General features: G+C 44.4%; 1 protein-coding gene across 3 annotated transcripts; it reads left to right on the top strand.

Annotated features, from left to right (window-relative positions):
- The first annotated feature begins 373 nt into the window (after nt 1–373).
- STX16 (syntaxin 16) lies at nt 374–23569 on the top strand. 3 transcript variants are annotated; one of them, XM_080924768.1, is made up of 8 exons: nt 374–1162; nt 14798–14905; nt 15683–15823; nt 16514–16679; nt 17554–17645; nt 18034–18177; nt 19115–19195; nt 20914–23569. In XM_080924768.1, exons 1-8 carry the CDS (start codon nt 1082–1084, stop codon nt 21016–21018), a joined length of 918 nt encoding a protein of 305 aa, XP_080780894.1. In that variant the 5' UTR covers nt 374–1081; the 3' UTR covers nt 21019–23569. The 3 variants fall into 3 exon arrangements, with proteins under 3 accessions (XP_080780894.1, XP_080780892.1, XP_080780893.1); XM_080924766.1 differs by having other exon boundaries at nt 374–1213; XM_080924767.1 differs by lacking the exon at nt 374–1162 and adding an exon at nt 8360–8523.
- The last annotated feature ends 1296 nt before the right edge of the window (nt 23570–24865 follow it).

Raw genomic sequence — 24865 nt, 5'->3', positions numbered from 1 at the left:
CGCGCAGGACTAGGCTCTGCAAGAGCCACATTTCTGCCTGCTTGACAGTCCTACTAGAAGTTCACAACTGCCTGGACCTCAGTGATGGTTTTCAGCTCCAGGGCCAAGTTTTCGAAGCCTTTTTTGGGCCAGGGCACCTGCCCCAGAACCTCAATACACTTAGGAAAAAGGGAACAGGGCACCCCGGGAAATACCCCAGAGAGGGCGGAGCACTCCCATCCCCGGGGCAGGGCAATAAGGGAGCTCCCGTTCCCGGAACGTTGCAAGCAAACTCATGAGTGTCGCAGGGGGGCACCCGCGAGAGACGGACAGGAAGAGGGCCGGGGAACGCCGGAGCCCGGGACCACAGTACGGAAGCGGCTTTGGGCAGGGTTGCAGCGTGATCCCGGGATGGAGGGGTGCCGGCGAAGAGGAGTGAGGAGGCCGGGAAGGCAGGCCATGAGGTCCTTTTGAAGGCCTGCAGCCTGCTGGCAGTGGAGGACCAGGCTACCCAGGAAAGGAAGGGGTCAGGTCGGGCTGAGCCCAAAAAGGCCGAGTCGGCTATATGGGAGCTGTAGACGCTCTTTTGTAGTCCTGGGCTTAGGCCTGTTTGGAGCAGGCCTTTTGTGAGGAGAGTTAACCAAAACTCGGAGTTTGAGCCACATGCCAGACACGCAAGTGCTAAGTTAGGGTTAGGGCGCTTAGCACCTTTTGGGAGGTCTTATAAAATGAGTGGGTAGGGGTCTTTTCCATCCCCTAGCCGGATTGGCGCGTTAGACGCTTGTAGATCCGAGGTTGGATTGGGGAGGGGTCTCCAGGACGTTAGATTCTATGCAAGGATTGGGGGGATTCAAGTGCTTTGAGATCTGAGCCAGGCTTTGGGTAGGGGGAGCCAGACAATTGGAAAGCCTAGGTGGTTATTTGGGGAGGGGTCTTTGCGCTTTGGCGGAGCGCAAAATTGCGCCTTAAAAGCCTAAGGCCTTGTCAAGGGAGGTTTCTATGCAAGAGTGGACCCTGCTAGGCCAGACCAAGGGAAAGAAAGTGAAAATCAGGAATATAAGAGGGTGGGGGACCCTGAGAGGGGGTTCACAGAGGGTGAGACATGGCCACCAGGCGTTTAACCGACGCTTTCTTGTTGTTGCGGAATAATTCCATCCAAAACCGGCAGCTGTTAGCCGAGCAAGTGAGTAGTCACACCACCTCCAGCCCTCTGCATTCACGTAGCATTGCTGCGGTGAGTCTCCTGGCGGCCTCTCCAGACACACACACCGTGTGCACTGCGGCTCTGCCTGTCTGTCTGTCTCTGTCTGTCTCTCTGTCTAAAAAGAAAAAAAAAAAAAAAAAAAAGAACAACAACAACAACAAGGCGACGACGACTAGGAGTGATACTTCAGTGGAAGGGGTCCTTGGCCAGGGGTCATGGGGTACCCACAACCCCCATGGGGACCACAGTATCAATCCCTGCCCTACCTTACTTTTAGCCTTCTCACTTAATGGGCCTCCTAGTCCTCCTCCCCCCACCATCCGTCGACCTTGCACGACCAGCAGCCTCGATTTACATATGTTTTAACACGAGGACTTGGAAGCTAGGCCTTTCTCCAACCTTCTTTTTGTTTTGTTTTGTTTGGCACTCTCTTTCCCCCCCACCTCCCCCCTGCAATGGCTTCACTTGGGTTCTGTGGGCCAGGTGGTTGGTTAGCTTACTCAAATCCTTGCAGAGCAACCCCCCCCCGCCCCCTCCCAGGAAGGAGTTGTGCTGTGCTGTGTGTGTGTGTGTGTGTGTGTGTGTGTGTGTGTGTGTGTGTTTGATGCTATGCTCATTTTCTTTCCCACCATTTTTCTTCCAATGGCTCCAGTCCTCGGTGAGGCCATGTTCCCTAGGAGTAATTGCTTTGCTTTTTTCCCTCCCACCCCACCCCCCAGGGTTCATGTTGGTGAGACTGCTAGGTGCTTCGTTTTCCATTTTCCACACAGGAAATTAAGCTTTCCTCTCCATTCGAACTTTTTTCAAAACAAAACAAAACATGATGCGGATGTGAAAATTAACCTCCCAAAATAGCACATGGTTTTTGATTTTATTGACCAGAACTTCACATCGTTTAGCAGTGTAGAGTTTTGTTGCTGTTGTTCTTTTTCAAAGCAATGCTCCAGAAAGATTTGCTGTATTTGGTTTGTTTTCGATGGAGTCTTTGGCTTCCAGAGCCTCAGTTTCCTGCTATCTCAGATAGGGGGCGGGTCTGATTGGTGCAGCCAGATGAATATTGTTAGCTTTGTAATAATGCCTTTAATTGAAAAGGGAAGGTTTGAATGGAAGCAGCCTTGAAACATGGGGGAATGCACGGTCACCCCAAGACCTTAGGGGGCTGTATTTGAAATACAGTTCGTGAAACTCTGCAGCTTTCTCACCTTTTAAACACTATTACCTTTTAATTTTCTTTTTCTTTTATCATTTATTGAAGTGCTAATGAAAATTTAAGCTGTGTGTCATGATTATCACTGTGCTGCCAAGACAGTTGTCCCTTTTTCAGTCACCGTGGAAAATATTTTTGGCCATATTATTCACAGAAAAGGGATTTCTAAGCCGTGCAAGCAATTTAAAGGATAAAAGGGTGCAGGATGTAAACTTCGGTCAGAAGGCATAGAAAACCAGCTCGGAGTGTGTGGGGCTTTTGTTTACATTTGTATTTGAAGGATTTTTACATTTGTAAACTGAAAGAAACAATATTACATGGAAGTAAGCAGGGAAAAAAATCTCAGCATGGAAATGTGTTCATTCTAACGCGGTTTTTGAAAAATGTCTCCAGAAACGGTGAGAAATAGTGAATGAATACAATCCGTGGGTCTTCAGTTATGTTAAGTAAGGGTCCCCTGTTCTTTATGACTTAATTTTATGCTACTTAGTGGGGAGAAAAAAACAAAACAGAACCAAGCCTACGCTAAAGCTTCTAGGCTCAACGTTTTAACAGATGAAAAAGATACTGTTTGTTTTTTAAAATTTAATTCTGTAAAGTTCAAAGTACCCGGAACCTTTAGGTAACCTGAAAGAAAAATTTTGACCCTTAATTGAGAGAGTTTAAAAACACAGTATCTTGGACCAGCAGATTTTCAAAAATACGTTGCTGAGTCCAACTACTTTTTAAATATTTTTCTAAATTAGACAATTTGCTTATCTGTATATCTATATAGGTGGAATAAAATAATATAAAATGCTTATCTATAGTATATGGCTTGGAAAAGCAGGTAATGTCAAGAAATATACAGCTATATTTAACAAATTCGGACAGCTTTTTGAAAGTAATTTATAAATACAGCTAAAATTCATGTTGAAGTCAAGAACATTAAAAATATTTTCATATGTCACACTACTGAAAATACTGGATGCTTTTATTAGCCTGTGCTTCTGGAATTTTTCTACGATGACTAAAAAGGAGCTCATGTCCGTGGAAATACCTGTCTGTTCAGTTCAGACTGTCCCCCCAAAGGGGAAAAAAAACCAGCTTTTTTCAGTCCAACAAATATAGTTTGCCTGAGTTACAATATAAAAAGCAAAAATCTATTTTCATATTTCTGCATTTTAATTGTCATTTTAAAATAAAAACAGCATACTGTAAATGTTTCTGACAGTGTTATTTTTCAATTTGTTCATGAGTTTTTTTCACAAATTATTTCTGCACACAAAATAATCAAGAATACCAAGACATTAACAGAATAGAGATTACAATTTTTATAACTCTTCCAGAAGTCAAAAGAGCATTGTAAATATTTTGTAAAAAAAAAAAAAAAATGCTTAAAACAGTTTAAAAACTACAGCGTCATTCTTACAGTGCTTCTAGCTCAGAACAAATTTGAGAAACACATTTTTGACTTGCAGATTTCAAAATCATATAGTAAATCAAAAGTTTTATCAGTCAGCCTTGAATATAGACAAGATATTAGATGATATTAGAGTATCCAACTAATTGTAATTAAATTTGTTAATTGTTCTAGATCTCTTGAAATGCTTGATACTAAAGTAGCACTCATTTTTATATATTCTGCTCTCAAAAATAAAGGAAGCAGGAAAGCAGAACATTTCTAACTGAGATCCAGAGACGCATTTTTACCTTAGTATCTTTAACCACATTACTTTTTTATTTTTATCTTTTCTAGCAGGTATCTCAGCATGGAAAAATTACAAATAAAACTTTAAAAGTATATACTTGTCTTAGTCAAATGAGACAAAAGAAACAATTTATAAGTGCATATTTAAATTTAGATAATTAAAAAAGAAGTAAGCAAACCAGAGAATTTAATTTTAAAAAATCATTACCTGGAAATGTAAATTTCTAATTAGAAGGGCAAACTGTAGATGTTGATTTTGGTGTGTATGCTATCTCCTGTGTAACCAACAGTAAATACCTAAGATAACAGATCTCATTTAAAAATGTGATGTGGAGCTTTTGTGTCCTTATATGAAAATGGATTGCAGGGTGCTGCTGGACGTGCATATCTCACACAGTCAAAACAAACTACAGTAGAAGCCCTACGGTTTAAAGACATTAAGCCCATATTTTTTAAATAGTGGTTTGAAGAAAAGGCTGTAAGTTTGTTGGTGGTTGCTGTAGGAAGCTGTGAATGCAATGTAGACTTGCAGCTGGGTGCAGGTAAGATGTTGCAAATAAGGATGGATTTAAGGAGGATTTGCAGCAGCAAAACAAGCAACAAAAAGTCCCAAAGGCCAGCCTGGACCTAAATGCTTTGGCCGAATGTCCCTTTTGTAGAACCCTCATGTTTTCCTGCTGGACACTTATGGACAAGGCAGTCGGCAGCTGTCACCTTTTACTTCTGAAATGTGTTTTTCTTTATCAGTGCCAGCAATTTTCCTGTCTCCAACTCGGTAGTCTGTCCCTCGTGTCTGCAGCAGAGGACAGTAATTCTTCCTGCGTGCAGACCCTACAGCTGCCTTATTCCCTGGAGGGTTTTCTAGTTCAGCCATCCCGGGTCAGACGCATAGTTTTTTAAGTTTCTTTCCTGTGAATGAGGGCTGATTTTTCTTTATTCTTTTTAAAATTCAGCACAACATTTATCTAGATTCCTACTCATTTATGTTTTGTGTTCATATTAGTAAAGTTAACTGTTAGAAACAGACTGGGGGTTAATTTCTTTTTTCTTTTTTCTCTCTTTTTCTTTCTTTTTTTTTTTTTTTTTGCACCCAAGCCAAAGGCACTTGTTGGTAATTTTCAGCAGTTGTGTTCTGCCTTGGGTTTGGGGCATCCATCACGTTCTCCCTCAGGCAGCATATGATAAAGGGAGAGTGATGGATGCGAGTCTGGGAATTTAGTCTAAGCCCTGCTCTGCTGTGGATGTAATCTTTTTGGACATCTTTTGTCTCGTTGCTAAATTGAGGATTTTGAGTGAGGTGATCTCTGGTGGCCCCATCAATTCAGCAGTGTTTTCTGCAGTTCTGTTTTAATACTTGTTTCTCCTGACCAAAGCACACAACCTTACCTTTAAATTGAAAAGGAGAAATCCATAGTCAACAACAGTGTGTGGCTGTCAACTCAAGGTTACTAATGAAAAATACCTAGAGGTAGCTCTAGCACTGTGCAGAACTTTTTGACACCAAGTACAGGCAGTGCCTCGTGTAGCAATTGCAAGCAGTTAGCTTCAGGAACCTAAATGGATTTATGTAGTTAAATTAATATATATATGTAAATTATAATTTAAAAAATTTAATATTGGGATTACTGAAAGGGGGAAGCTGAGCTAGCTGGTTGGGATGCCATGTTGCTCTTCTTTTTTGGTTCTTGAGATGAGGCTGAGCCAGGGGTGGGAGCACTTGGTTAGTGTTGACTGCTGATCTATACTCTGCTGTAAAAGCATGCACAATCTATAAATGGAAGCTAGAGTTAATTGCTCCTAGATTAGTTTGAAACTAGCACATTATTTTTAATAAAATCTGTGTTTGGGGGTGGGGGAAACCTAAGGATTAACTACGGTTATAGGGAACCCAAGGTTCTTACTCAGTCTTGACTGTAATATTAGTGAAGATTTATTGAGTGCTTACTGTGTGCCTGGCAAGGCTGAGGTGGTTCCATGTGTAACCTTGTGTCACACTGATGAAGTTGGTGGTTCACCTGAGCAGAATGATGGGGTAGTGGAGTTAGGACATGACCCGGGTCACCCACCTCCTGAATTTGGCAATGTGGGTAAAGCCCAGACCACACTGGCCCTGGCTGCTGCCCAATGGGTATGGAAGGACATAGTTGTTTAATGACATTTTTTTCCCTCTTGCAGTAGGTGTTTTTTTTTTTTTTTCTTTTTTCCTTTTCTTTTTACAGCTATCCACAGTCAGTTTAACTTGCTCATTGAAGGGTCTCAGTCTGCTGGAAAATCATGTCTCTGTCTGTAGGCTCCAAGTATGAAATCATCGTATATTTCTCCTTCGATGTATTTATTTGCTTTTCTGTGTGTAAAGATTCTGTCTGAGCAGGAGACTTGCGAAAGGAGCTTTGCTGAATGAGAGTGGAGCAAACTTTTATTTTGGCAGCAATGGGAATAAAGTAAACCCCAGCACAGTGCAGACCTGTGCTTCCAGCTTGCTTTGCTCAACTTCTTCAGACCCCTGAGCAGACACAGATGGGTTTCCACTTCTCAGGTTTATGTAGAAAGTCCTTTAGACTATAAATTCCAAATGCTATTTGGAATTTTTCAATGTTTGCTTGATTGCATGCCATGGGCAGGTCACAAGCCTTGGTTTAGACAATATAAAGGTTTAGAAGTTGGTGATGGGTTGCACAGTATTTTCATATGCTCGTTCCTGATGGCAAGTCTGAGGTTTTAACTCGGGTCTTGACTAAATTTCCTGGTAATTTTGTGGTGGGAGTTTAGAAAACCTCTTGTTTTTTTAAGAAATAAAATGAGGGTGGTCTTTGAAAAGGTGGTGTGCTGAATTTATTCCTGATGTGCATGTAATTCCAGGAATTACTAATAAAAATAGAGGCTGGAGGGTGGAATGGGAAAAGGCTTGGTGCACCTGGGCTGCCCCCCATCCTTGCCATCAGCAAATACTGTGGCTGTGACATTTTGAAGTGTAGTTTTGAGCATTTGTAAGTGTTGCTTTTATTCCTAGAGTCTCGTGATTGTAATTTCACCTCTTAGTGCCTAGTAATTGTAGGAATGAGAAGAGGAGGATGTGTGCGGCCAGCTAATAACCCGCGGCACGGGCTCAGGTGCAAAGCTGCTTAGACAGTGGCTCGCTGTGCTGCTTCCCAAGAGAAGCCCTGGGAGAACCCTCAAAGGGACCTAGGTTCAAGCTCCACTGTGTCCTTCATCTTACAAATGGTTTATTGATGAAAAAAGATGTTCGTGCTCTCTTTCTGGATCTGCTAAGCTTTTAAAAAATACATACTTTGTTTTTTTATAGCAAAATGAGATAAGATGAGCAGTTTCTATGACTTGGTCTCTTTAGCCTCAACCCCAGCAGCACGCAAGTGTGATGCTTCTTCGTACCAGCGGGGGAAATGCAGGATGCGGAGGCTCTCTACCTAAGAGGCTCTCTCCTTATATTTTTAGATAGGGGCATTATTGTGTGATCAGTCCGTGTTTGGATTTTGTTGTTGTTTTGGTTTGGGTTTTTTTTTTTTTTTTTTTTGCTAGCATTGTGTGATAATACTTTGGTATCAATAATCTTCATTTGCACTGCTAATCTTTAAGAAAATTATGTTATTTATTTTTTAAAAATTTACTGCTAAACAAAAAAACCAGTACAGTTGTTTATTGAAATTTACCACTAATTATTTCCATGATCAATATTGTAAGAAAAAAGGACCTTGTTGTTTAGATTATCTGTCATTAGTAACTGTCTCCTCAGAAGATAGAGTTCCATGCTGATCTAAAAAATGAATCTTTAATTTTCAACCAAAATTTAACCCTTGAGTATCCATTGCTCCCTAGTGTAGGAGTGTTTTTCTTTCTTCCCACCTGTGCCTGCATGCCTGGGGATAAACCGTGGCCACGCTATTTGATTTGTATAGTCCTTTGGGAGAGTTGCTGCAGTATTATTTGAATGCAGCCATTGGTAGACACTTTTGTGGATTGTTTACATTTTAATTTTGTTGCATCTCTGAACTTACTGTCATGTTAAGGTATGCATATATATGACACAGTAACGTTGTATTTTAGCATTTTATCTTCCTAAGGAAGTTAAGTGATATTGCAAATATTAATTGATTCTTACTGTAAAGATCACCACTATCATTTAGTAAAACAAAGTAAGTATATTTTGCTTGTCTGCAGTGTGCTTTAATTTTTACAACTGTTTATTGGTTGCTGTCTCCTTTACTGAAAGAACTATAGTGAATAAAAATACATGTTGGGTAGCGTTTTATAAGAAAAAGAAATCTAGGACAACCTTTTAAGTGTTGGGCTTTGTAGTCAGTTTGAGTATCTGGACACATCTCCCCTCACCTGATGGTCTTGTGTGTCTGTCTGCCCATGCCTTTCTTCTGCTCTTCCCGCCTGGACCACCCGACGGCAACACCACAACCACAGGAGCTGGATGAGGTACTGTGCTTTGGGTATTTTTGTGTGTTGGGTGATTTATAAAACATCTTTTCCTGCAGTCTTTGTTCATATATGTGACACTAGCCCTGCATCTATTTAGAGTTGGTTTGAATTACTGTGTGGAGTGTATTGACTTCATACTTCGCCTATTTTCACACCATGTGACGTGACGTAGAAGGATGTTAGGAGCCATGTTTCCTGTTGGGAAGCAAGCTACCTGCTTACAGGATGAAGACCTCAGGCTCCTGATTTCTGAGATGAAGAGGTTCTAGTGGTTAAGGTGGAGCAAAGGGAGACAGGCCATCTGGTGGAAGTCTCAGACAGGTGGAGTGGAGCTGTAAGTGCTGCTGCCAGCTCTGTAGTCCCCCGTGCTCAGGATGAAGTAAGGGACACCCTCTGTGATTTGGCTGTTACTGCCTAAGCCCACCTCAGCCTCTTGCTAACAGTAGCAGGAAGGTAGAAAGCACGCATCTCTATCCCTTGGGTTTGTTTGTTTTGTTTGTTTTTTGATGTTGGTTTTTGTGGCTTGAAAAGGCTGGGTACAGGGAAGTCACACTACTGCTGACCACATTGGTGGCTCTTTGTGTCTCAGTGATGAAGGGGTAGCAAGAGTTTTTCTGAGGGCCGGCTGAGGGAGGAAGTTTATATAGAAAAGCAGATTAGGAAACCAGGATTACTTCCTTTTCTAGAGCTGCAGGTTCCAGTGCCTGGGTTTGCTCTAGCTGCACATTAGAAGAGCCTCAACTTCCAGTTGGTGATGATAACAGACTGCACACTCTCCATCCTTGGGAGCCAGTTAAGCAAAAGGCAGAAGAGCTCTAGTCCTTATGCCTATAGCAAACTGTACCTGTTAGAGCTCCCTGACTCATGGCCAATGGAGACGGGTACTGCATACAAAAGGAACGGACCCCTGCTTCCTTTTCTGTTTGTTTTTAGAAGAGTAAGCTATATTCCTATGGTATGATAAGATGTGTGGATGACACTGACAGTGGGTCCCTCCTGTTCTTACTGCGCACATACATCTAACCACTGGCAGGTATCACTTCTGTATTAAACACACCCTAGCCTAAAGCTTAATGCTTAGGTAGGTGCCAAGGCTAGGCCTTCCAGTTCCCACCTAGGGTCCTCAGTGCCAGCAGCCTGGGCCCTTAGCCCTGAACCAAGGAAGAGTGAAGCTAGTAGGTGGTTCTCTTGGGGCACAGCAGGTGAAGATGAGTTTGCTAAAGAAACTCTTGCTAGGTTAGAGATTCTAGTAGATGTGGAACAGTGGTAACATTAGGGTATGAGGTTGTCCTCTTCACTGAGTGGACTGAGGATAGAACACCTTTGAGGGCTAAGGAAAGAGGTGTGGTTGTGGGGTGACAGGTAAAATAGTTTTAACACCTCAGGGTCTGCCTCATGAGGAGCTGTTGGGACAGGTTCTAGTGATCAATTTTGTGTGAGAGGAGCTTGAAGACCATTGTGTTTCTTCATGGTTTTTGACTTGGGGGTCTCCCCCATGTAGCCCAAGCTGGCCTCTAGCTCTTTGCAGTCCTGTTTCCTCAGCAGCCCAGGTACTAGGGTCGCGGATGTGAACTGCCATGTTTGGTCCCTATTTGCATTTCTTGTGCCTAGCATCTGTGAGCAACACCCTGGCGGAAGTGCGGTGCAGTGGCTGAGCTGTCTCTGACTCGTGCTCTTGGCTGTGCATGCTTCACTTCCTGCCCTTGTCCAGCACCATTATGTTGTTCATGAAGTGTAGCTTCCAGAATTATATGCGACATACTTTATTTACCTCATCCATTCATTCCACCCATTTACTGTTGACTCATTCAGCTAATTATAATTGTGTGTTCATTACTGTGAAGTGCCAGGTGCTGAGTGAGGAACTAGGGATGTTGTTGGAAAAGGTGTCCAGAGGCTCCGCTCACTGGCAGGGGTGGGGAGGTGGGGGGTGGGCTTCAAGGTAGTGTCTTTTGGGTGTAGGAAACATCTGCCACTTGGGTGTCCTGGCATGAAGCCATGGTTCTGAGAGCCCCCTACTCCCTTCAGGTAACCCTGCAGGCAGACATGTTAGCCACTCTCCTACTCAAGCTTAGCCCTGGAGATGCTGTTTTCTTCGTTGCTCAGGAAATGTGTGCTGTAGTTTGAGCTGAGGAGGCCATTCTCCATCCACACTGTTGTCAGGGCAGCATCTCTCTCTTTTGTCTTCTGTGCCTGGCCTTTACATTTTCTGCCTTGGAGAGGTAATCTTCCAGAAGATGGAAGCTATTAAAAATTAGAAGGTATAAATGTGAGGATCCCAAGCCATCTAGACCTGTGATCCAGCCCTTGTGGCCTTGAGCAGATAGGAGCAAGCCCTTGGGAAGGATTGTGTTTTCAGCTGAGAAGCCAGGGCTGCAAGTGCTCAGTGCTGTGCTGGCAGGCAGGAGTTGCTGCTCCCACTCTGCTTTTCAGCTTGTGTACATTGAGGAAAGAAAGTCAGAGAGTTAGCAAGATTAACGAGATAGTGTGTGAGATTCTCGAGGTTTGTGTTCTCTATTTTGTGTGCCATTTGGGAAGTGTTTTCAGTAATTTCATCATGAGAAGATAGAATTACTTTTAGTCTCATATTAAGATAATCTGGCTGTGACATCTCGATTTCTGTATCCACTGTTTGTTCACTGCTCCCTGAGCCTGAAACTTCTTAGGCCATGCTGACTGGCTTTGCCTTCAAGATACATAGGCCCATTGCAAGAGTTGCCAGACTGGTTTGTAGCATCCCTTCTGGACACCGAAGTGTTGAGTGGTCATGCAGTCCAGTTGCTTGTCCCAGCTGCTCTTGTCCCACTGTCAAACTTGGCTTAGATCTCTGTGCTCATCCTTAGATCTGACTGAACTGTCTGTCTGTATGTGCGGATAGAAGGCTGTATGTTTGCAACAGCAGGATTTATAAGGCAGGGTGCATATATGTTTCTTCCATAGGTCAGGATTTTGTCTCAGACAAATGCCTATGTGTGCAGCGGAGGCAAGGTGACAGACAGCCTGTAGGGAAGCATGAGGTGTGCTGTGAACACAGCCAGGGGTTTCTGCATTCTGTACAGGAACAGTGCCCTGACTTAGGTCAGTCACCCATGATTCTTGGAAGACAGACTCAAGTTAAGGACACAAGAATTCTTATGTTCTTAATTAAGTTCTTAATTCTCTAATGTGCAGTTTACATAGCATTTTTTAATTAAAAAATACAACGATTTTCTTTTTTAATTTCAAAAGTACAAGTTTATTAAGAAAATTCTAACTCGTGTTGGGTTTTGGGAGTAGGGAGAGTTGACGTTAGGCAAAGATAATGGGGAGAGGCATGGCTAGTGGGCTTTGTGCGAAGGACAGCAGCCTGGGGACTCCTGTGTACTCAGCACAGCAGTTAGTGAGGGGAGGGAGCTGTGGGATATTGAAAGGGTGATTATTTATTTTGCCGGTAAGATACATTTTCATGTTCTTGTTTGTTCCCGTTTCAAATAGTTGACGTTATCTTCAGTTGTTTTCCCTTCTCAAAACACATGTTCTTTCTCAGTAGTACACTGAGACACATTACAAACCTGTACTGATAAGAGATGTGGAATGTTTCTTCTCAGTAGGACAGGGTTTCTGACATGATGAACTATGGCCATAGACTCTGTCAGGGACAAATAATTGGCCACATGCAAGTCCTCCGTCTTGGTGCAGCGCAGGAAAGCAGTAGTGGCTGTGCAGGCCAGCCTCTTGAGGTCTTCTGGTTTGCTGGCCTCTCTAGGACCCATTGGGAGAGTGTCCTGACCTCAGTCTTGATGTCCATTGAATGGGGCCACATCTCTTATATGTTTTTTTTTTTTTTTTTTTCTGCATGTATGTATGGGCACCACCTGCATGCTTAGTACTTGAAGAGGTCAGAAGAGGGTATGCGATCCCCTGGAACTACCATGTGGGTGCTGGGAATGGGAGCTCAGTCCCTTACAAGAGCAGCGGGTGCTTTTAACTGTGCATTGTCTCTCCTGCCCCCCTTCTTTCTTTTTTGTAAGATTTTTGTTTGTTTCCATTATTTAATTTTTAAGATTTGTTTACTTTCTGTAGCTGTCTTTTAGACATACCAGAAGAGGGCATCAGATTTCATTACAGTTGGTTGTGAGCCATCATGTGGTTGCTGGGATTTGAACTCAGGACCTCTGGAAGAGCAGTCAATGTTCTTAACCGCTGAGCCATCTCTCCAGCCCGGGGCCACATCTCATATAAACAAAATTGCTGCTAAAAACAGTACAGCCCACCTCAGCTGGATGTTCATATGTGGTTTTTGACTCCTTGGTGATATGAGATACCATCTCTGCACATTTCCCAAGGAAAGTAGCACTGTCTGTTTTGTTAACAAGTTGATGTGCTCTCTGTCGGAGCACATGTGAGAATGGTCCCGATTAGAGATTACTCTATGGCTCATTACTGTGGCAGTTTAAAGCTGTGCTTTGTGTGCTTTCTGGACTTGAGTGCAGGTTCCATTCTCTAGTGTCAGTGAGTCTGTTAGGCTCTGCTGAAAATGGCACATCAGCACTAGGGGCTAAGCAAGAGGCTTGGTCTGGTCAGTACACTTCCCACAAGGACATTCTTAGTGGCTGTGGAGTGGAAATGTTTCCACAGTGGTCAAGACAAGCCTGCTCAGACTGGCTCTTGAGCAGTGGAACCTTCTTCAGCCTGTGTAGATGCTCCAGGAAGATCCAAAGCCCTGGGTCTTCTTTGCTCTTTGTTTAGTAGTCCCTTGTCCTGGTTTATTTGCTTAGTGAACTAACTGTGTTGCATGGGTTGCTAAGAGTGAGCATGTAGGATGGGGTGGGGATTCTGGAATCAACTGACGTAGGATTTAATCTGTCACATTTCCAGTAGTGTGTTGGCTTAAGGCAGGTTGCTTACCTTTTCTGAATTTCAATTCTGTACTTATAAATTGAAGTAATATTCTTCAGTTCACCTGGTTTTTGTGAGGATTAAAATAAGACTCACTGTTAGTGAAGGCTTAAAGTGGCAGGATTGCCAGGCCTTGTAATTCTTAGTGGGAGGTGCTTAAAGGACACACCATCAGTCTAGGCATAGAAGGAACCTACGGTGGTGAGGTGGACAGTGGTGGATGTAGTCACTACCCCATACCCTAGGCTTGGGTCCATTCCCATCATTGTGGCCTTTGTTGGATGCTGAGGCAGATGAAGGTCAGGCTACAGGATGTGTGTGCGCACGTGTGTGTGTGTGTGTGTGTGTGTGTGTGTGTGTGTGTGTGTTTGTGTGTGTGGTGGTAGTAGTGGTGGGATGTTGCCGAAGATAACAGTTGGAGTTGGAATGTGAGCTCTCTCAATATTGTAGGGGTTGTTACTTGGAGAGTTTTAAGTTTTTTTTTTTCTTGTGTGATAGTTTTGTGAGAATTTTGCCTCTTTATTGTTAAGTAAGCAAATATAAATATGTCAAAAGAATAAAAAATGAATATAGGTGATTACAAGGAAGGAAGGGGTAGACATTGCTCATTCACAAAAGGATTATCTATGAGGATGTCTGTAGACCACTGTCCATTGTATCATGGGTATCATTTGGGTCTTTTGAAATTAGCATTTAAAAATCCCATGCTTTGGAGGACTTGTAGATCTTTTCAGATCCATTCTTTGCCTCCAGGCAAAATAAATACATAACCAGGCTAATCCAGTGACTTCCCTCCCACTCAGAAATTTCAAATGCAATATATATTGCAGATTTCAAAAACAAAAACTGTCTATCACTTCAGAGTAAGAGCAGTACAGCCAGTGGACATGTAGCGGAAGCAAAGACTCAGCTGGCGTGCAGAAGGCGGGGCTGTCTGACACTAACCCAAGGATTGCTTTGGCCCAGGTGCAGAGTCTTGCTAACCCTTCTATGTTCTTAGACATATTTTAACATGTGGTTCAGTCTGATGAGGTGACTGGACAAACTTGATTTCCACGACAGGCCTGCTGCAGTCACACCTGTAGCACAGCAACACCTAGCACACACCCCTCTGCTTTCTGCTGCCCTGCCTCAGTTCTGCTGCTTAGAGGCCTCTCCTTAAAGAACTGGTCTCTGACATTTTCATTATATTTCTGTAGCTAAGCTATGTCAAAGTTGTGTCCACAGAATGTCCAAGGAAGTTAAGTGGTGCATGAGAAGATAGGAGTGGAGTTTAGACCTTGTGTGTCACACGCACATACATTTCCCCTGCCTTTCCACATCCTCACAGAGGGTTGGGAGACCCACGTCCACGCCGACCTGACCACCTCTTGTTGCCTGTTATTCCCTGTAGCTTGCTGATGACCGCATGGCGCTGGTGTCAGGCATTAGCCTAGACCCAGAAGCAGCAATTGGTGTGACAAAGCGGTCCCCTCCAAAGTGGGTGGATGGAGTGGACGAAGTAAGTCTCTACATGTTCCCTTTTGTCTGTTTGTCTTTGAAGTTTGGACATATGAGTCTCTGTCATATGAGTCAATGTGGCTACTGTGAGAACTGCCCTCGGACACACCTGTGTGTGAGTTTGCTCGTTTATTTGCCACAGAGTAAAGCAAGACCTGGTCTGGCTGGCTGCCTACATGATTTTGGACTTAGCACTCACAGCAGCTACTTGAGTCCTAGGAAGAAATGCAAGCTATGGAATAAGGAATGGTGTATGCTTCTTTGTTTAGATTTATGCTAGTTTGTTTGGTTTTTCCAGACAGGGTTTCTCTGTGTAGCCCAGGCAGGCTTCAAACTTAGGAGATCCACCTGCCTCTGCCTCTCCAGTGCTGGGATTGAAGGCGTGTGACATCAGCTCTTGGCGTATTTTGCTTATTTGTATTAGCGTTTTGCCTTCAGGCATTTCTTTGTATGAAGTGTGTGCCTGTGGAAATCTTAAAGAGCACTGGAATGCCTGGAGCTGGAGTTACACAGATAAGTATAAGCCACCATGTGGGTGCTGGAAACTGAGCCCAGTCTTCTCTAATAGCAACAAGTTGTGCTCTTAACTGCTGATCCATCTCTCCAGCCTTTGTGTTCTTTGTTTTTTCCTTTATAACTTGAATTTTAAGAGTTACTCGTATGTCACTAGTTTGCCACTAAATTCATCTGAATGCAGAATCTGGTGTAGCTGACTGTCTTGAATACAGATGGTGGCTTCCAGGCCTGAGCGGGGGTTCTAGTGAGTTCGTTTGTTTAGATACAGTATGATGTCGGCCGAATTAAACAGAAGATGAAGGAGTTAGCCTGCCTTCACGATAAGCATTTGAACAGACCCACCCTGGATGACAGCAGCGAGGAGGAGCATGCCATCGAGATCACTACCCAGGAGGTCACACAGGTGCTTACCCCCCATCCCGTCCCAGCCTTTGCTCCACTCTAAACCCAGTTGATTATGTCCTGAAACTCAAGGTCTGTGAGTGACTTTAAGAGTGTGTCGTTTCCTTGGAGTTATGGGCACTATTTTTCAGTTGTTGGTAGATATCACTATTGATGTTAAAATGTGTAATTGCTGTCATATGCTAGGACTTGCAGTTTCATGCTGAAACAGATCTGTAAGAAGATAGAGTAGACATTTTAATGCAAACACACTTGAACCCATCTTTAGGTGATATGACCAGTAAACACTAGTTTAAGTTTTATTTGTGTGTGCAAGTCCCTTTTGTACTTATAGACATCCAAAAGTCTGAAGCCAGCTTTGTAGCTGAGTAGCCATGAAATATTTTTACTTCAGTCTCTGACTCTACCTTCTCATCTGTAAAATGGGCATAAAAGTCACACCAGTACTTACTTCGGGTAGGAAGTCAAGTAGACATACTATAACAGGGCATGAAGTGAGCACATGCGATAGACACTGTACAGATAAGGTGAAGTTTAGGTAGGTCGTCAGTGTGTGTGAAGTTTCTAGTCACCCTTGTACACACACGCGCACGCACATGTCCAACCTGACCTCTCTATACCAGCCTGCAGAGCAGGGCGCCTCCTGGCAGAGAGGAGAGGCTTTTGATGTAAGCCAGAGCTATTCTCTCAGCTCTTCCATAGGTGCCAGCGTGCTGTGCAGGCCCTGCCCAGCCGGGCACGAAGGGCCTGCTCGGATCAGGAAGAACGGCTACTGCGGAATGTGGTGGCCTCCCTGGCACAGGCCCTGCAGGAGCTGTCCACCAGCTTCCGGCATGCACAGTCTGACTACCTGAAACGTGAGTGCAGGCCTGGTGGAGGGACTCTTGAGTAAGAAACATTGTGTTTTCTGTCCTTCTTTGGGGCCATTTCTCCATTCAGTACCTGCCTTTCATTGTTAACAGCTAGTTAGGCACATTCACACCTTTTGGGCAAGAGGAAGCTGCCTCCCTAGGGAACCCTTGCTGAGGAGAGAAGGCCTGGCTCCTGGAGCAGTGGCACAGACAGTTCCTGTCCAGGTGAATAGCACTCATCCCAGGCTCTGCAGACTTTGAAGGTCACAGTGTTGTTATAGAAACCCTGTTGATGTGACGTTGGGCTCTGTAGGTTTTTGTGACACGTGTCAGAGCCAGTTCTTCCACATAATAACATCTGCATGGTCCTTGGGACCTGAAAGCAGGGTGCAGACAGTCTTACATTCGCTTATCCTGGAAATGGGTCTTCCTGTGTTTTATTGTCAGGGATAGAACCCCACTTACTCCTGAAACCCTGCTCCTTCCCACATCTCTGCCTTCACTTCATTCCTCAGTTTCTGATCAGAATGCTTACTAGAAAGTCTGCAGAGGAGAGATACTGATGTTGTATTGATGTCTTATAACAGCAGCTAGAATAACTGTTTCTGTTTCACTTAGACAAGTCTCAGATGGTTGTGTGCTGTCTGTCTGTCTTGGCATCCTGTGAATTGGGCATTTAGAGAGTGACCACCCTGAATGCCCTGAACACTTGCATGCTGTTGCAATGCTTTAACGCAAGCAAGGCTCCGCCTGTGGAGGTGGGCTTCTTTAGACCTGCTTAGGGACCTTCCCTTGCTGTTGGGTTTTACTCTTAGACAGCTTTTAAAATGGTAGAACAGTAGCCATACTTGTTCAAGTAAAGTGGGCTCCTGTCTGCTAGGCATGAAAAACCGAGAAGAAAGATCACAGCATTTCTTCGACACCCCGGTACCACTAATGGATGATGGAGATGATGCTACTTTATATAGCCAGGTATGTAATGGGACAGGCATCTGCTGCCTCTTTTCCTAAGCTCCTTGCCCCTTAGCAGGGCATGGTGGGCAGCTGTTGTCTTGTGCCTGCCAAGTAGTCCTTGCTCTGCAGGCAGAACAGCCATGCTGGATCTCCCTCCCAGTTGTCACAGAGAGGCCTGCAGTATGCCACGGTGTGGTTGCAGATGTGGCTTCCTTCTGGACCCCCATTTCAGCTACTACATTATGAACCATGCTGTTTGGGGGCTGGGGTTCTTGCTTCCTATGTAGGAAATAAGTTACCTGTTGCCAAATGTGTTATAAAAATAGTTTCAGAATTTGTTTTCTCTGGATGTTGTCTAAACTAGCCTGCCACAGCTTTCCTAACAGGGAGACTCTTACTTGGACAGGGTTTCACAGATGACCAGCTGGTGCTGGTAGAACAGAACACGCTGATGGTGGAGGAGAGAGAGCGAGAGATCCGTCAGATTGTACAGTCCATTTCAGACCTCAATGAAATCTTCAGAGACTTGGGAGCCATGATTGTGGAGCAGGTGTGTGTCCTGCAAGGTGTGGCGCTCACCCTTTTCCATGGTCCTTATGTCCTGTCCTCTAGTTGAGAAAACGTTTAAACATGTGCTTTTCACACACGTGTTTGAATGTGTGTGCCTGTTTGAGGGTAATGTGGGCTGCTGTCATTCCCTTTGAAAATATCAATTTTTTTAAAAATCGGGGTGGGGGGAGGGTGGGAGGAATTCTAATGCTTTCTTCCCTGCCCCAAAGATACTCATGTGCACGTATCCTTTGGAGGCCTGTCGGACTCTGAGCAAGCCTGGCCTGATTCTGCCAATGTACAAGATTCCCTTCTGACAGTGGTAGATTGTTGTGTAATGGCTGTTGGAACTACCAGCTTTTAAGTAGAATTAAATCGTTATTCATTGCCACAATCTGATTAGGGTACTTTATTATCTTGCCAGCAGGGATTTGTTTGGGTCCTGGTCCCATGAAACTCTCTAAAGAGTGTTGGCACCATCAGAGTTGGCTGGTTAAGTACCATGCTTCCCAGTGAGTTGCCATCTTTCCCAGCCCATCCTCCTTACTTCCTGTAGGAACCAAGAGACTAGACAGTTTACTATCCTGTCCTTGAGTCCCAAGCTATCATTTTAGACAGTGATTGGTGCACCTTGGCCATGGCAGAAACTAGCTGGTCTCCTTTGTCTGCCAGGGTTCTTTTGCTCCCCAGAACAGGTTTCTCAGCCCTCGCACATCCACGGTGGCATATCTCTATCTGTAGAGGCTAACGTCAAAAGTAGAGACCTGGTTTTGGTTCTTGCTCGGCTGACAGCACTCTGCAGAACGCCCTGAGCTGTTCTGGGGTCTGATGCCAACTCTGCTGTGGGTCCCAAGTCTGTGGTATGCACGTCTCGGGGTTGGCAAGTCAGTCTTTCTACATGTAATTACTGACCATCTGTACTGTCTCTTATTACTTAGGGTACAGTCCTTGATAGAATTGACTATAACGTTGAACAATCCTGTGTCAAGACCGAAGATGGCTTGAAACAGCTTCACAAGGTACTAACGTTTTCCTTGGTGGGTCTTTAGGAATCACTATCCCTCCTAGAAGGGTTCTTTCTCTGTCATACAGCCTCAACCCAGGCACAACAAGGTAGAGACGGACTCTGTTCATTCGGGCAGCTGTGAGCTTGCCTCCTGCTGCATACTGGTGTCAGACAGACAAAGCCGGGTACCTCTTCTGTGGAGCCCGGGTTTTCTTTCCTGTTAGAGAACCCTTGTTGTGTATTTGAAGGTTTACTGCTTATTGCTGTTACCTTTGGCTGTGGGGGTTCACTTCTGATGAGTTACTGGTGGAAAACCTCAAGGCTAAAAACTATAATTGTGCCTTACCTGTGTCACCTGTAGAGATGTTCATGGAAGTGAGGTGGATTGTGCTCTTGTTAATGAGGGCCTCTTTCACAGGTTTGAGTGTTTGATTTTGTTTTTGTTTTTAAGAAGTTGGTAGAAGTCATTTTAGAAATCCTGTAATCATTTATGAGAAATGGGCTTGTGAACAGCACAGCGGCACGTGTGGTTGGGCACGTGACTCCTGTGGAACAGAGTGGGGCTGGCCGTACAGGATAGACGCCATCAGTCCTGCCTACCTCCTGGTCATTGAAACCCACTGGGACTCTGGCCCTGTGATGAGCATTTTCCTAAGTCATGAAAGTTACACTTTTTTTTTTTAATCTTTCTGAAAGCAGAAATCACTCCATCTTACCATGGTACCAGAGCCCCTTCCCCATCCCTGTGCTGTTCACCTTAGGGCCTGTGTCTCACAAGCTAAAGCTGCCCCAGCTTCTTTATAGAAGGTTTGAGCTGCTGCTAAATTACCCATAGGCTCTGAAGTTTAAGTTACAACTGGGAAACATGTTTTGTGTTGTGATGGAGACAAGGGAGAGACTTCTGTGGGAAGGACTGGAATGCAGATAAGCAAAGACAATGACTTTGATCTGGAGTTAACTGAAGAGTGTCCGGGTTGCTGTGAGGAATGGTGCTGACCCAGTCCACACTGTGGGGAGGCAGCTGAGACTTGGGGGTGGCTTCCATGGGCCATCTCTCAAGATGGTCTTCTATCCTGTTGCTAGGTGGGGAGAGGCTTTTCTGGGTAGTTGATGGGTTCCCTAAGGATGGTCAGTTACCAGTGCCAGCAGTCTCTCTGAGCATGTTCTCCTTCTTTGGGGTGTTGGGCTGTGTTTCTGTACCACCACACATTGACATGTGTGGGGTTCCCTGGTGCTTCTATAGGAGAGAGGAGTACAGGTGAACAGTACGTGTGAGTGCCACACGTGGGGAGGTATGCACATGGGTGTTTGGAAACCCCTCTGTGTGCCCTTAGTCTGGGGGCAGGAGTGGGGTATGTGCACACACCATCGTCCATTTATTTCTTCCTCAAACAATAACAGGTTCAGAAGAAATGGCCCCAGAGCCTCTTGGGGTCACTGGCTGTATGCTTTCTGGTCACCCTTTACTACATAGTGAAGAAAGACAATGTACATTTGTCTCAGGCACAGGGACCTTCTTGAGAATTCAAAGTAGGAAGTAGTAGGCCCACTGTAACTTGGTATTTCTTGACCTCTGTCTCCACACTAGATCCCAGTGTGGATCAGGATCTTGGTAGTTGATATCACACTGAGGGAGTCTAACCAGTGAGGACTGGCTTGTAGTGTAGACTTGGTCCTCCTGCAGATCCAAGGCTTGTGTGAGAAAGTAACACCTTCCCTCCTCTTTTGTAGGCAGAGCAGTACCAGAAGAAGAACCGGAAGATGCTTGTGATCTTGATACTGGTTGCCATCATCGTAGTCCTCATTGTGGTTCTCATCGGTGTAAAGTCTCGCTAGTGGCACCAAGTTGTTGAGAGTGCTACTGCATGGATTAGTTGGTGTTAGGGCTCACCTGGCGCCCCACCACTGACTGCACTGTCTAAAGAGCGCAGCCCACTGGCCCAGCAATGGGCAGCGGACCTCCCTGTGGACGCCCTCTGACTAGTGAACTGGTGTGCAGGCATGGCCATGTTTTCCACTGCTGTTCAGAGTCTAAGGACTTGATGTGCTGTTGCTGAAGAAACTGGCCTGTGATGAGCCGTAATGTAAACATGTGCTTTAGTGAACAGAGGGGAAGGTTTACCGGTGTTGCTTAAGCTTCATGTGATGTGCGCATGCTCACTTTTACTACTCATGTCTGAGCAGCATGTTAAATAATTTTTGGGAATTTTTTTTTTAACCATCTGTTTTTTTAAGAAGTTTGGTACCAAAAATTTATGAGTGTAGAGGCAATGCCTCTTCATCTTCCCAGCTGAAAACAAAGCAAGAAGTCCTTCAAGGATTTATAATCTGTTCCCATTAACTTAATTTAGCTTTCCATCACTGTTAACGATCAGAGTAACAAAGTGTGAAAAATAAGAAACCATCATTGATGTTAATTAACACATTTAGACGGGCCAGTTAAACCAGCGTCATGCATTTAAATCAATTGTAAATAGCATATTCCTCATTGAGAATTTTGCCCTGAATTTTCTACTGTAATCCAAGAGGGGTTACTAAGCAAAACCTCCTGAATCAGAAACGTGGTCATTTGAACCAACCTCACATTACAAGAAAGCTTGACAGTGTCATGAACTAGATTGAGCCAGTGTGTCCCCAACCATCCTTCCTCAGTCTAGTCCATTACTTACATTCTAGCTACATAATGACCTGTCCAGACCTGACTCCATTTAATGAACTGTGAATTTACACAGAGGCCATTTTAAATGGGTCACCCCATTTAGGATTAGTGCATCTCAAATTATTAACCAAACATCACTCCATTTCAAAGTAAAATATTCTACCCATGATTTGATTTATCGACTCTTCCATTGCCACTTAGCAATCAATGCCTGGAAATTGGGTATATTCCTGAGGACAGTGAGAACCTCAGCTACAGAAACCCTGTGTATATGTGTGTTCTGAGTGTTAGTATGCGAGCGTGTGTGAGCATATCAACATGCATGTCAGATCGCCAAAGTAGGGTTCTGTTTACCTGCCTGTTGACTCTGGTGCTTGTGTGCTCTGCAGAACGAGAGCGATGGGGACCAGACTGACAGAGCTTCGAAGATGAGGGTGTGCGTGTCTCACTTGCTCTGTTTGCATCAACACTGCTGGAATTTTAGTGGTCTTTGTATAATTGTTGATGGCTTTTTGAATCTGTCTCAGCCTCTCTTAAATTATTTAAACAGTATCCCCCTGTGAAGTGTGTTATATTTTTATTTGGACCAGGCATATGAAATGTCGCTCTGGGATTCACAGAAGGGTATCTCGAAATACCAGCTCAGAACTAAAAATGGAGTCATATAAACCCATCATGAGCTCACCCTTCCTACCTGGGCCACGGATCTAAAGGTTTACTGGATTCTTTGGCCATGTTAGTGCAGAATGTTGGGAAAGAGGGGGCAGCACCTACCCCACCACTTCAGAACTGGGGAAGGGGCTCTACAGCCTCCTCTTAACCTCTGAGGTTAGACAAGCTGTTCCTGGGTGGACTGGCCAAATTAGGGCACTTGCTTCAAGCAATCTGTAGAGATCATGCTGAGTAATTGTGAAAGCCTTGAAGAAAAGTAACCTTTTAAGAAAGGATCGCTATTTATTTATAATTTATTTCCTGATTAGACTTGGGGGAGTTATTTTCCCCTAACTCACCTTTGGGGAGAGTGACTATCCCCTTCTGCCTGAAGGTAGTGTAGTACTGTCTGGGCCCAAGCTACCCTGGTGGGTGTCTGGAAGGGGCATGGATACTTGGCCTGTACCTGGCTGCAGAGCTTGCTCTTCGGGGTCCCACTGCCCTTTTCTGTTGAACCTGTTCTGGGGAAATGATGAGAAGCCTTTGAGAAGTTAGTATCCATGTCCTGGTAGGTCCCTCGGGGTAACTGCTTTTGGAAGAGGCCTCTGGACACCACCTCCCTCTGCTGCCCTGCTGGCTCTTGTAGAGTTGGGGTGGAAGGAGAGAGGGAAAGAACTGTTGGTCCTTCGGGGGGCCCCTGTTCTTTCCTAAAATTGCTGTCTGTCATTCTGTTTGGGGGTGGGGGGACATTGGGGTGCTGGCTGGGCCACTGTGTGAAGCAATGTGTGTCTAATTGAACGGATGTAGCACTTTGTCTGCTAATTGAGAGAGCATTATTTATTTGTTTTGACACAAGTGCTTGTAGTGTTTCATCCCAGATAATGGCTTCTTAAAGGTAATAAAACCCTTCAACCTAATTGGTCAGATAAGACTTTTTCCTTGTATGCTTAAATAAAGCAATTAGTGAAACGCTTCTATCCAAAATGACTTTTTTTGGTCTTTTTTTTTTTTTTTTAAACTAATTTACTGTTACTGGAAACTTTTGTACAATAAAGCAATCTCACAGATTGAAGAGTATCCTGCATTCCTAGTATTAATTTTAACGGTGGGGGGTCATATTTTCTTCAAATGTGTTTGTGTTAGCAGAGGGACTGACCATGTCTGAGATCTTTGGGGCCATGGCTATTTATTTTGTGCCTGAGGCCTCTGCCTCAGAGTCTGAAAGTCGATTTGTCTATCTAATGGAGGCCTGCAAAGGGACCAATCAATTTGCTATCCAATATACAAAAAGAGAAGCCACATAAAAGACAGATAATTATTTTTTGTTATGGAGACATTCTTTCTGTGAGCACTAGAGTCTGTTTGGCAGTCTTCAGATTGAGCCCAACGTGGTTTGCAGTATGTAGGCTCCAGGACCTATCATGGGGAGATGTCTTCCTCCAGTGTGGTATGACAGTTTGAGGGACAGTATTTGCTAGGAATGTCCAGGTCCTACTCCAAGGCCAGAGCAGAGTACTGATGTTTGTAAGCATGCCTGGGGGAGAGTAGAAATGGCCTTGGAGAACCAGTGGAGGGCCAGCGTATGGGGTTGCTGTTGTAGAGGGTGGGTCCTTGCAGTCTGGTGGTCAGTCATGAGGGCTCCTCAAAGAACTTGTTGAGTCACAGACTACAGTCTCTTACATTCCTGTACTCTGTTCTTGTACAAAGTATGATCCCTTCCTTCTCATCAACCATTGGCTAGCATAGAAGTCAAGTCACTTTCAGAGGACAGCCATTTTTCCTAAGGCTAGAATGTTGAGTCCTGTGGTGGTTACATTCAAACATATATCCTGACATGGCTTGAGGTAGGAAGACCTGTGAATAGGGAAGGGGGGGGGTAAGTTTTTGTTGTTTTTGTTGTTTTTTTTAAGACAAGGGTCTATGTAGCCCAGGTTGCCCTTGAACTTGTGACCCTGACCTTCCAACTGCTGAGATTACAGGCAGACAAGTGCTCCCATGTAGGGCAGTGAGTGTTATCCAGTGGAAATGGAGTCCTCTTTGCAATGAAGTCTTTGGTGATCTGGCCTTAGAATGGTCACACAGTGTATACACACCGTTGGGCATTGTCATGAAGCAGAATGCTCTGAGATTTGGGTGCTGGGTCAGAGTTGGTGAAGAGTTGAGGTGTGTATACACACCGTTGGGCATTGTCATGAAGCAGAATGCTCTGAGATTTGGGTGCTGGGTCAGAGTTGGTGAAGAGTTGAGGTGTGTAGTCCCCTTTGATTCTCATCTTGAGTATCGAACAACAGGCTGACTGTGAAACTCTGGGAACATTGTCCATGAAGTTAGAGCAACCTTGCTTATCTGCCATGTGAAGTCACAGCCACCTAC

This window comes from Micromys minutus, assembly GCF_963924665.1.
Source record: "Micromys minutus genome assembly, chromosome: 11".
Lineage (NCBI taxonomy): Eukaryota > Metazoa > Chordata > Mammalia > Rodentia > Muridae > Micromys > Micromys minutus.
The sequence above is the reverse complement of the archived record's forward strand: the minus strand, read 5'-3'. Positions and strand labels throughout refer to the sequence as shown.